This window comes from Xenopus tropicalis, chromosome 6 (genome assembly GCF_000004195.4).
Source record: "Xenopus tropicalis strain Nigerian chromosome 6, UCB_Xtro_10.0, whole genome shotgun sequence".
Taxonomy (NCBI): Eukaryota; Metazoa; Chordata; class Amphibia; order Anura; family Pipidae; genus Xenopus; species Xenopus tropicalis.
Genome location: NC_030682.2, coordinates 32327753 through 32341132, shown reverse-complemented (window position 1 = coordinate 32341132; position 13380 = coordinate 32327753). Strand labels below are relative to the sequence as shown.

General features: G+C 38.4%; 1 protein-coding gene across 2 annotated transcripts in view; it reads left to right on the top strand.

Annotated features, from left to right (window-relative positions):
- calcr (calcitonin receptor) overlaps positions 1 to 13380 on the top strand; it is a 148209-nt gene that overhangs the window by 111376 nt on the left and 23453 nt on the right. For both annotated transcript variants that reach the window (XM_031904179.1, XM_002934599.5), the window contains 3 exons: positions 7885 to 8038; positions 12597 to 12657; positions 12746 to 12812. In XM_031904179.1, coding sequence (XP_031760039.1) covers positions 7885 to 8038; positions 12597 to 12657; positions 12746 to 12812 — 282 coding nt within the window. The remainder of the gene's footprint in view (positions 1 to 7884; positions 8039 to 12596; positions 12658 to 12745; positions 12813 to 13380) is intronic.

Genomic DNA, 13380 nt, shown 5'->3' with positions numbered 1-13380 from the left:
TGCACATTCCTAATCATTAGAAATATGCAAAGTCATTGAAATTATATGGATCTAAATCATCTCCAAATGTATAGTGCAGAGCTGTGAATAATGTCCCTGCTGACCAGCGCAGCTACATCTCTCAGTGTCAGGCTATAAATAAGGCAGAAGCCTAATATAAACAAAGCCAAACTATATTATTTGTGGGCGGGGGGGGGGGGGGGGGGGGGGGCAGGGGGCAGGGAGAGCTTTTAAATAATCATAAATCATACACAGTGACAAAGGCTTTTGCAACCCTAATCACTATTAACACTGCTAAATGTACTTTATTTCTCAGAAAGGTACTGAATATCACTGTTATCATAGAAGCGGCGATGCTTCCTGCAAAGTGGGTATGGTTAGGGCCATGTTGGGGTCTAGGTGAACTAAGTACAAGCAATGAGGTACTAGTTATGCAGAACAGAGTCAGCACAGCATTTACAGGGTGGAGATGGTTGATCTGTTAAGTCCCCACTTGCATCTTTGGGATACTCGCAGCAATAGGCTGCACAAAGACATATTCTAAAAACTGGTATAAGGACTATCCTACAATATGATTGTTCCCAGAAGTCATTTATGTAGTTTATCTTGTTGTTTTAGGGGGCTAGGAACCTACATTCGTGGTTACAGTAGGGTTTACCAGTGGGGCACTAAGCAAAACCATACCTGATTTTGGTTTGATGAAAGATCTTAAAGGTGAGTTAGATCCATTGGTACTAAAGTCAGGCAACTCTTTCAGCAGTCTAGAAGGATAGGATGGAGTAATATTTAACCTTGTGGAATCTTCCCTAGGAAGTATGGTGGTGTAGACCCTCGAAGTGTTAAAGGAATGATGGGGGACCCTACGAGTGATGAAATGATAGTGGTGTCAACGCCCCAAGTGGCTATCACCAATCGGAATTAAGTCTCAATAGATCCATGAATGTTGTTAGTTTCAAGTCATTTTAACATTTAACAATTGTTAAGATTGATTTGTGATGCTGGACATGAGTTTCTGTTCAATAAATGGCGTTGGTTATTAAGAACAACTGGTGCCCAGCGTTGGGTGTAATGAGTTAATACTATCCTGTATGTACTCCTGCTGCTTGGGTCCAAACTAATTGTAAGGAGACCAGTCTATTCTGTGTTGTACCCCAGGAGCAGCAAAGGAGAGGCACTTTGTGTTACCAATGCATACATACATATGCTATAAACACTGTCACTTTAAGAGAAACTTTTTCCTTGAAATGCTTTTTCTCTCAACAAGGTGCATTTCCTATTGCAATTTTTGCGCTTCAAGGAAATCTTCTCAGTTGATATTGTTATTACACAAAATGTACATTAAAAGCTGTCAAAAGCAGAAAACCATGCATTCTCTAAAAATAGACATAGGAAAAAAACACCTTTTTCCTACAGTATTATTCTTAAACTGGCATATGAAAAGGTCCTTTTAAAGATAAAGCATGAAGTAAAAGCTATATTTATAAATAACAGCATGTCTTTTCTTTCTCCCACTACTGTTCCCCTAATCTATTTTACTGTGTCTCCCTGTTTCCCATTTATAGTCGTTTGTGTCTTTCTCCGACAGCTCGTCTCTCTGTGACAGTGGCATTATCTCAAAGGGAAAGCATTTCCAGCTCTTACTGGCTCTTTTTTGATGAAATAGAAAGCATTAGTGTTATTTTAGCATGTGTTTATAAAGCCCAAATGTAATAAAATGCCCAGATTAAATACAGATTATATACCAAGAGGTAAAAAGGGTCCTGCTCATTGCAGCTTACAGTCTAACATGAAAAGGTAGTTTGAGACATAAGGTACAGGGTGGAGCAGGGAAAACTATACCCCAATAATGAATACTTAAGCAACAGACCTTCTGTTAAGTGTCCTATTAAAGGATCTTACCAATTTATATGAAGTGGGGTTTTACACATGAGCTGTTTTGTGCAGTTGTGTACGTTGTTCAGGTGTATACTGTAGCTTTCCCTTAAAGTGTAACAGGATGGCATCTTCCACTTTAAAGAAAGTCATTTAAAAGATTGTTTGTTTGAAAGTTGAAAGTGTGTGAGTCTGGTGGATTGTGGTATTGTCTTGAATGTTTGTATGTAAAGAAGTAATGAGCTGAGTAGTAAATCCTTAGAAGGCCATAATGAGTCGTTGGGTAAATGGGATATCTTCAGGGATATAAGGTGAACTTGTGAACCGCTTTGAGCATTGTGGTTAGTAATAAATTGAAAGACAATGTAGGGATTGGCAGAGTAACATGGCTAGAGAACAAAAGTGCTTGGTAAGGTATATAAACCTGGCAGCTTCATTTACTATGGGCCGGAGTGGTGACAGTCTTTGCAGGGGTAGTTAGTGTTAGTGTAGTTGGTTAGTGTAGCATTAGGGAGCCAAAGCAATAGAGAGACTAGGGGAGGAGAAGGGGATTGACAGTGTATGGAGAGTTATTTGGAGCAAGCCATGATCAGAGAGATAGCAGGTCAGTTGGTTATATACCATACATGGGACAGGGATTACCATTGTTTGGGAGATCAAGAGATGGTTTCTTCAGTTTGGGGCTGATTAGTGCTTGTTTTAATTGGGGAATATTCCAGTCAAAAAGAGAAAGTATGAATAGATGGGATACGGATGGGATTATATGTATAGGGAAGATCATTGACTGAATAGAGATTGAGGAGAGGTTAGAAGTTTGGACATAAGGGGACAGTGAGTGTAGATATGAATAAGGGAAATTTCCTAGTGGAAAGTTGAAGCCTAGGAGGATGATGGGGAGCAATGTAATTTCTTGTAGTGTCAGTGAAGAGTCAATGAAGTAGAATGAACGGGTAAGGAAGGACAGAGTAAGGTATTAAAACTAAGTTCTGCAGTTTTTAGAGAGTGAATTGATAAGGATTCTGCAAGGAAGATGTTGCCTTAATACTTCAGGGCTGGAGAGAGAAGGTGAGGGAATAAAGGGGGTAGAATTTCCATAACATTGTGAATTGTAATGTTTTAAGAAGGATGAAATACTGTAGCCAAGAGAAAGAAGAGAGGAAGAAACATGAAAAAGTTACTACATTAACCAGTTACTACATTAACCAGCAGGTTAATTTAATTGTTTTTCAGCTTGTTTTGTGTTGATTGTAGATGGCCCTGTACCCTCTCTGTGCCTTGTCTCTGTCTTGATTAACTGCTATTTCTTAGTACTTTGCTATGTACTAGTAGCTTGACCCTGCCGCAGTGCCTTTCCCCATGCTAGCTCTGAATATGCAGCCAGTTAATCACTGATCAATGAGGCAAGCGATACAGGAAAGAGCTTTTAACTCTTTTTTAGGCTGTAAAAATAAATCCTGCTTACTGAGGAGTGGACACAGATTTGGAAATGCCTATTTGAAATTAAAGTTATTCAGAAACTATGCTTATAGGGGGCAAATATACAAACTAAAATGACCAAAGATTTAAAGGTTGAAAGTGAACTGCAGTGTGGTGTAGTGTACTATAGAATACAGCAGGGCTGCGCCAATAAGCACAATTACTAGTAGGAGACATTTGGTATTACTTACCCCTGGCTAAATTGGGGTTTTCCATTGAATACTTTGGCTTAACCTGTATGAAAATCATGGACTGATTTAAACTATCATTATTTAGCATTAAACTCTCTATTACTGGCTCTCTGGCTAAACTATTAGCACTTTTAAATCCCTGCACTCTTTGGATACCTTATATAGAGAGGCCCCCCCAAACTATACATATATGCAGTACTGTATGTGTAGTATTCAGGGTGCTTTCTTTACCCGTTGTGACTTCACATGCAGTTAGATACAAGGTTTGATTATCAGCATCAATTAAGAGCAGTGCTAATGAGCATGCAAAATCCAATACCAGCCAATGAATTTAAAACCACTGGGCCTCAGGACAGAAGATGAGCATTCTTGTTTGGTTTCTCATTTCACATTTATCTAGAATTCACATCAGGTTGACTTAAGGTGTAAATTTATGGGAATATGCTGCCAGACAATTGTGGATCAATCCGTGCTTTGCAAAATAACAATGATTTGTGCTGTTTGATGGTTTCTATGGATCATTTGCTCATCCCTCTTATCTGAGTGGAAGCAGATACACATTGGCCTATCAGAGACTTTGTTCAGCTGTGGTAATAGCTCATTCTTCTCTTCTCATATCAATTAAAGTTTTGAAAAGTGAACATTTTTAAGGCCTGGTGACGCAAGTTTTAATACTCTAGAGGTGATTTATAAATGAGGAGCAAAGGGATTTTTTTATGCACAAAGACTCAAAGATGTGACAGAAGTGTGATTAATATCTTTATTAAGCTGGACGATGGTGCAATGCCTTTATACTCGGAGGATGGGACAGGAAAGTTACACTTAGAAAAGGTTAGGTGTTTGCTCCTGGGCGTTTATTGCGCTCAATCAAAAGACGTTTGGAAGCAGAGATATTTTCATATATATGAGTTCATCATCAATGTGGAATTTTCTGTTTTTTATCAGTTTAGCTTTGGTTTAACAGCTTGGCAAATCAACATACAAGTCAACTAATCTGCAAAACCCCCAGTCTTCTGCCAATTGTCAACAAACTGTCAGTAGCATGCTGGAAAATGAACAGCTAATCTCCTATTTAAATCAGTGATAGGCAGAGTGTATGTGGCCCTCAAGAAGTGCGTCACAATTTATTTAACTCTTTTGTTGGACCCAAATAGCATAAGGATCAGACTTTACCCTTTTTTTGAATTTTTGAATTGAATTGTTTTTCTTAATTAGCGTAGCTTTACATAGTAACATAGTAACATAGTAAGTTGGGTTGAAAAAAGACATACGTCCATCAAGTTCAACCATAATGCCTATATATAACCTGCTTAACTACTAGTTGATCCAGAGGAAGGCAAATAAATCCATCTGAAGCCTCTCTAATTTGCCGCAGAGGGGAAAAAATTCCTTCCTGACTCCAAGATGGCAATCGGACCAGTCCCTGCATCAACTAGTACTAAGAGCTATCTCCCATAACCCTGTATTCCCTCACTTGCTAAGAATCCATCCAGCCCCTTCTTAAAGTTATATAATGTATCAGCCAGTACGACTGATTCGGGGAGGGAATTCCACAACTTCACAGCTCTCACTGTAAAAAATCCTTTCCGAATGTTTAAATGGAACCTCCCTTCTTCTAAACGAAGTGGGTGCCCTCGTGTTCGTTGGAAGGACCTACTGGTAAATAAAACATTAGAAAGGTTATTATATGATCCCTTTATATATTTATACATAGTTATCATGTCACCTCTTAAGCGCCTCTTCTCCAGTGTAAACAGATCCAACTTGGCCAGTCTTTCTTCATAACTGAGACTTTCCATACCCTTTACCAGCTTAGTTGCCCTTCTCTGGACCCTCTCTAACTCAATAATGTCCCGTTTGAGCACTGGAGACCAAAACTGAACAGCATATTCTAGATGGGGCCTTACCAGCGCTCTGTAAAGGGGAAGAATAACCCCCTCCTCCCGTGAATCTATACCCCTTTTAATACAGCTCAAAACCTTGTTTGCCCTTGCAGCTGCGGCCTGGCATTGCTTGCTACAGCCAAGTTTATTATCTACAAGGACTCCAAGGTCCTTCTCCATTATGGATTTGCCTAGTGCAGTCCCATTAAGGGTATACGGGGCTTGCATATTTTTACATCCCAGGTGCATGACCTTACATTTATCCACATTAAATCTCATCTTCCACTTAGCTGCCCAGATTGCCAGTTGGTCAAGATCCTGCTGCAGGGATGTCACATCCTGGATAGAATTGACTGGTCTGCAGAGTTTTGTGTCATCTGCAAACACTGATACATTACTCATAATACCCTCCCCTAAGTCATTTATGAACAAATTAAACAAAAGTGGACCCAGTACAGAACCCTGAGGGACCCCACTGAGGACCTTATTCCAAGTAGAGAATGTGCCATTAACAACCACCCTCTGTACCCGATCCTGTAGCCAGTTTTCTATCCATGTGCAAACGACTTCACTAAGACCAATAGACCTTAGCTTAGAAAGCAGTAGTTTGTGGGGAACGGTATCAAATGCTTTGGCAAAATCCAAATAGATTATATCTACTGCATCTCCACTGTCCAGATTCTTACTTACCTCATCATAAAAAGCAATTAAATTGGTCTGACATGACCTGTCCTTCATAAAGCCATGCTGATTACTGCTCATAATGCCATTTTCCACTACATAATTTTGAATGTGATCCCTTAACAAGCCTTCAAATAACTTGCCCACCACAGATGTCAAACTTACAGGCCTATAATTGCCAGGCTGAGATCTTACTCCCTTTTTAAATATGGGAATGACATTCGCCTTCTTCCAATCCCTAGGTACCATACCTGATGAAAGAGAGTCTGAGAATATCAGAAACAAGGGCCACTGTAATTCTGCCCCTAGCTCTCTCAGTACCCGAGGGTGTATTCCATCTGGCCCAGGTGCCTTGTTTACATTTATTGTATGTAACCCTTTAAGCACCATATCCTGTGCCAACCACTTTGAAGTTGGAGTTGGACTTGGCCCACTGGCTTCTCTACTGTATACACAGAAGAAAAGAACTGGTTAAGCACATCTGTCTTTTCTGTATCCGCTGTAACCATATTGTTACTATAACTTAGCTTTATTTCAGAGCTTTCTGGATAACTGTTTTTTGTACAATAAAAAAAGGATTTATTATGCAGAAACCAGTTTTTGAAGGATTGTTACTCACTAGGCAGAATATAGATAGAGTTAGTTGCCGCACTTAGGGTTGCCACAATTGCTGGGTTATAATCCCAGTTTTTTGAATGTTGAAAACCTTTAGAACATAGAGAAATTGCTTCTTTGGGACACAATAACCCCACCTGACATCACTGTGCCCACCCCTGATGTCATCATGCCCACCCGTAGCACAAGCACTGCCCCACCCTCTTTGTGGGTTGCCTCTGAGCACAGTAGCATGTGTTATATGTTATACCCAATGAAATTCCAAGTGAATTATGATATAAAATATATATATATGACTGATCATGCTTATGTTTGCATTTTGCATATACCCCCCTACAGCTTTATTTAAACAGTTTTACCAAAGACACGTGATTTATAAAATCTTTTAAAACTCTTCCATGCACCTCTGGCAATGAGCTGCCTGGGAGGCAAGAAGCATCATATCAATATCATATATGCACCATTGTCATACGATAATGACTTTAAGCCTATTTGTCTTATAACATAGACCCTAAGGCCTATGGCAAGGCTGATGGACGTCTACACAACATACCAAAGACATTGTGGGTATTGCTGTATATGTTTTGTGCCCATTCCTGTAGTTACATATTTAGTTATATATAGTAAATAACTGGCCCACTACACAATAAAAGGTGTACTTGCCTGACAAAGGTAGTTGGGATTATATCATATGATGAACAATTATGAATGCATATTTAATATATATTATGCACATACCTTTGGTACATAGAGGACCTGCTGTGCTTATCTTTGTGATTAGGACCTTTCCCTAAAATAGGAGATTCCTGCCCAAGTAACTGCAGCCCACACCAACCTCCCCATCATTTTCAGTATCATCTGAGGAAATGAGTGTCTCATTACTTTCTTAACGAGCCAGGGGCATCAGTTGCCATGTTGGCATTCAGTGCATATGCATTTGGAAGGAACAGATAGACCAAAACAACTGGAATTATCTACTTCAGCTGCTAAGGCTCCTGAAGCATAAAGGGGACCTGTAACCCACACACTAAAAGCTGTATAAGAAAAGTCCTTTGCAAATTAAACATGAAACCAACATTTTTTATTAAAACATTCATTCCTGTTATAAATATATTTATACATCTGAGCTGTCACTCATATATGGTCTGTCCATTTATGTTTTCCAGGTAAGCTGCAAAGTGCTCCAGTTTTTTAGCCAATACATGCTGGGATGTAACTATTTCTGGATGCTTTGTGAAGGAATATACCTCCATACACTGATAGTGGTTGCAGTCTTTGCAGAAGAGCAGCATTTACATTGGTATTATCTGCTCGGCTGGGGTATGTATGTATAACTTTATTTATAGAGCCACAAGGGTACGCAGAGCTGTACAATCTTACAGTATACACAATTACACCCAGAGAGGACAAGTGTTATAATGAATACAATAAATAAGTATACAGGTATGGGATCCCTTATCCAGAAACCTGTTATCCAGAAAGCTCCGAATTACGCAAAGCCCATCTCCCATAGACTCAATTTTAATCAACTAATTCAGAATTTTAACACTGATTTCCTTTTTCTCTGTAATAAATAATAAAACAGAACCTTGTAATTGACCCCAACTAAGATATAATTAATCCTTATTGGATGCAAAACAATCCTATTTGGTTTAATTAATGTTTTAATTATTTTTTTGTAGACTTAAGGTATGGAGATCCAAATTACGGAAAGACCCCTTATCTGGAATACCCTTGGTCCCGAGCATTCTGGATAATGGGTCCTATACCTGTAAATACACAGGGAATAAGTGCCGTGTGGTATGAGACACAGTAAGAAGAAGGTCCCTGCCCCGTAGAGCTTACAGTCTAAGTGAGTAAGATGCTCAGAATGGTGACTGTCATAATCTTAGAATATTAATACCTAGATACAAAATTATGTTCCATGTGTAGCGGCACAAGAAATAGATTTTGCTCCAGAATGAATTATTGTGGTTATTACCTTGCAGTATTCCTCTGTACTGTATATGGTTTGTGAATGACAAGTGGTATAAAGTAAAACTCATATGAGAGGTTCTGAGGGTCTGGGCTGTAGGGGCTTCCTATCACCATAACATTGTTTCCCCTCTGGAGGTGAGGGCTGTCAGAACCTGCATTCCAGATGGGGAACACAACAATACCTAAGCAGCAGCAATAAGTGCTACTGAGCATGTACCCACTGTCCACATTCATCTGCAGTATATAGTGTTAATCCTATTAGCTGTCAATAGAATAAATGGTGAGAAAATCTGTTAAGAAGATGCTGATTCAGTATTTCTTCCCCACTGCTGAACATCTGTGTAGAGCAGGAGGGGGTTTGTGACCCCTTTCTTCAAGGGGGTAAATCTGCAGTGAGTAGGGATAAATTTAATTTGTGATACAGGGATTTATTTAAAAAAAATGTCTTTTATTTGCACCACTACCACTTTGGTTGGACTTTGCAAAAAAGCCAAATTGGAATATGAAACTTGATTTAGAAGGTGCTCAGAGGCAGCATTAAAGGGAGATTGGGAGTCAACCTTTAGGACAATTGTCATCATACTTTCTTGGTTAAGGCCACTTTTTGCTGTCAAACATTTGGTTGGGCCCTTCCTTAGATCCTAACAAGATGACATTCAATACCCTGACTTGCTGGAAAGAACTTTTATTGCATAGGTTTTATAAAGCGGTGAGTTTTGCATGGCTGAGACTTTGGAAGGGACGGGAGCATTATGGGGTAACATATTGGGTCAGTAATGCTGAACAATGCACATTAATGGTGTCACCTTGTTCTTCTGTTTCATAATCTCTGCTCCTTCAGAAGCTTTTACATTTTAGGAGGATTAACTCACTGCTGTATCACTTCAATTAACAGACGTAAAAGTCAGAAAGAATAAGGCACAGTGAAGTCATAGAACATGTTTCATTTGCACTTAGTGGATACAAGGATTTGTTATTTAGGGCCAGTGACCTGCGAGAATACTGAGACAGTGCCAGCTTTTATAGTCATGTATTTAATATCCTTTTTTAACATCACTTATATGCCACAAACCACCCTACAATTCTCAAGCTACGTAGCTCATAAGATGTATAGAATACCTTCAGTATATGTAGTTTGCAGGCAGTATGAGGGTGTTATTTGGGCCAGGCAATATTGCAATATATGCTAGGGCAGGGGATTTTTTAGTAGCCTAAAGGGACAGTACAGCTCTGTATAATATGGCACCCACCATTAGTCCAATTTTTATTAGCAGGAGTAAGGAGATTGCTATAATTAATCATGGCTATACTTGTTTATAAAACATATCATAACTAAAGGTGGGCTATATATATTTATATACAGTATATATAGTGTGCAGCTAATGTACAGTGCTACAAGGGCTGTGGCTCCCCTATTTAGCTTCTTTAACCTCCATATAACAGGGTATTCCTTCACAATTTACTACTGTCACACATGTCCTGCTTAAAATTAATGCCCTGAGGCCCAAAATCATCTGGTGTAAGACAGTAGAATTAAGGCCCAGTAGAATAGGAGTAGTCATGTGTACGGGATTGGGGGTCTTGACTTTCATAGAGGGGATCTGAAGTAGCAGCAAATTTGCAGTTTGGGTTGTTGCACCGCAGGGTACCAGGTAAACTGGCACTACAGTTGCTGTGTTTACAGTATATTATGGTTACTGTATTTCTGCTAGGCAAGAATCACAGAGTAGACTTTTCTATTTCTGTTACCTACAAAATTTTCCCAAAATGGGACTAGTAGTCTTCCCCTGGACCTTATAAGTAAATGCCAGCGAAGCCACATTCTCAAGAACTGATCTGCCTGTAACCTCCAAGGCACAGGTGGTACCCATAAAGGATTCCCTACCTGAAACCCATTATCCAGAAAGCTCCAAATGTCCAGAAGGCCACCTCCCATATAGTCTGTTTTAAGCAAATAGTTCAAATGTTTAAAAATGATTTCCTTTTTCTCTCTAATCTAAAACAGTAGCTTGTACTTATTGGTAACTCCTGCATGAATTCATATTAGTGGTAAACCAGTTAATTTCATTTTTAAATTATTGTTTAGCAGACTTAAGGAATGGGGATCCCTTCTCTAGAAAACTCAGTTCCCAGGCATTCCAGATAATAGATCTCATACCTTTAATAGCTAAGAATATAATAGCTAACAATTCTTAATTGCCCTGCCCACAAAGAACGTTTTATGGCTTTATGAGGCTTAATTAGCTTCTCTAAATAATACATTTATATGATATAGGTATTTATTTACTCCATGCTGAGACCCATTGTAAATGGTACGGGAGAAAAATGGCTAAAAAATACAATGCTTTTTCTACAAAACTTATGCTGTTGGCGAAAAAATTCTTACACTCCAGTCAATTAGAATCATGGATCTATGTAGGTGGCCAAAGAATCTCACTCGTGTAAGCGTGCCAGTATAGTTCTGCTTACCTGTAGTATGCAGTGTTTCCCCAATGATGAAACTCACACAGCTTTGTTATAATTAATATATACAGTATGGGATCCCTTATCCGGAAACCTCCGAATTACGGGAACGCCATCTCGCATAGACTCCATTTTAAACAAATAATTCAGATTTTTAAAAATGGAGGTAAAACAATCCTATTAAGTGTATTTGATTTTATAGCAGACTTAAGGTATGATGATCGAAATGATGGAAAAAGCCCTTATCTGGAAAACCCTGAGCCGAGGTCCCTAGCATTCTGGGTAACAGGTCCCATACCTGTATATAGTATAGTATTATAATGAGCAGGGGCCAGGGTAGCGTATCATCTAATCACCTCTTGCTACAAAGCAGTCAGTAGATCAGTTATGAAAACTAGAAGATATAATCTACTGAATAAAACTTAAATGTTCTTGTTAAAAGGCAAAATATTGTTCAGAAAGAACAGACTTTATGTGTCGGTGCCATTTTTCAAACTGCTGCACTGATTTAATTCCCTATGAAACGATTTTTCCTCTAGGCAATGAATAAATGGCTTAAAGATTACATAGGGCAAAGCTGTGGCGTAATGTAGCGGGGGAACATATCAGGGGAAAGGAAACACTGTCTGCATTGATTTGAAGTGCTTAATAAATGAAAGCATTTTATCTGCGATAATAAATGGCCACTAATATCTCATCATCTGTACCAGAAATTACAGGAGAAGAAGCTCCGCTAACATAGATGTGTCACTATCACTTTAACTCATGGACAGAATCGGCCCTGGCACCTGATTAAAATAGTTTGATACAATCCATTATTCAGTTCTTGTGCCTATGCACTATTATTTTATTCATAATAATGAAGAATAATATATAAATTATATTTTGTAAGAACCAACCAAACGTTATACATTTATATTCCATAAACTAATCTAATAATAATTACCCAGCAAATGCTAATAGCTTTATTGGAGATAAAGTTCCACAATATCTACTATAATAAACTCATGCTGCTATATATAAATCACCCATAAGGATTATAGAATTTACCCCAAATGCCTAGTCAGTACTTTCTCTCTACAGTTGCTGTAAAAGCAAAAGGCAGAAGGCTGGGTACTTTTATACAAGCCATGGAACATAGAAGTGACTTCTAATATCTTTATATTTTGCAATGGGGGTACATAATACGCAAGTTTTAGTGAGTCATGTGACAGAAATGCATGATATATGGGACACATGGGATATTCATGTATACTTTTACCTTGCCTTAGGCCTAATAGTAAGCTCAAGGTGCTTGTATCTCTGCATGCAAAGCTGTGTAATTATATATATATAATATAGCTGTATAGTGTATAATGCAATGAATCACAGCCATTCACAGCCATTCAGTAAAATCAGTTTGCCTGACTTGTCATCAGTTTATTGTTACCTCTTTCAGGTTTCCCCTTAGTGCCTGCATCTATTCATGCGTTTGCAAGAACAAAGTATTTTAATGACAAGTGAGTAATGCACTGTATATCTATATAAATGCCTCACATACATTTCTGCCTTTACAGTGCTTTATAATTATAATGTGCTTCCTTTCAGCTGTTGGATGAGCGTGGAAACCCACTTGCTTTATATTGTTCATGGGCCCATCATGGCTGCACTGCTGGTGAGTATTATGTTTTTGTCATGTTGCTGGCTCACACTTTCTCTGTGATTGCATGTCAGCTGGCATATAAAGTGATACAGGTATGGGATCTGTTATCCATAAACCTGTTATCCAGAAAGCTCCAAATTATGGCAATAAAGTCCATTTTTATCAGATAATTCAAATTTTAAAATCTGACTTAATTTTTCTCTGTAATAATAAAACAGTACCTTGTACTTGATCCCAACTAAGATATAATTAATCCTTATTGGATGCAAAACAATCCTATTGGGTTTAATTAATGTTTAAATGATATTTTAGTAGACTTAAGGTATGGAGATCCAAATAACAGAAAGACCCCTTATAAGGAAAACCCCAGGTCCCACGCATTTTGGATAACAGGTCCCATACCTGTACTGACGTACAGTGGAGGAAATAATTATTTGACCCCTCACTGATTTTGTAAGTTTGTCCAATGACAAAGAAATGAAAAGTCTCAGAACAGTATCATTTCAATGGTAGGTTTATTTTAACAGTGGCAGATAGCACATCAAAAGGAAAATCGAAAAAATAACTTTAAATAAAAGAT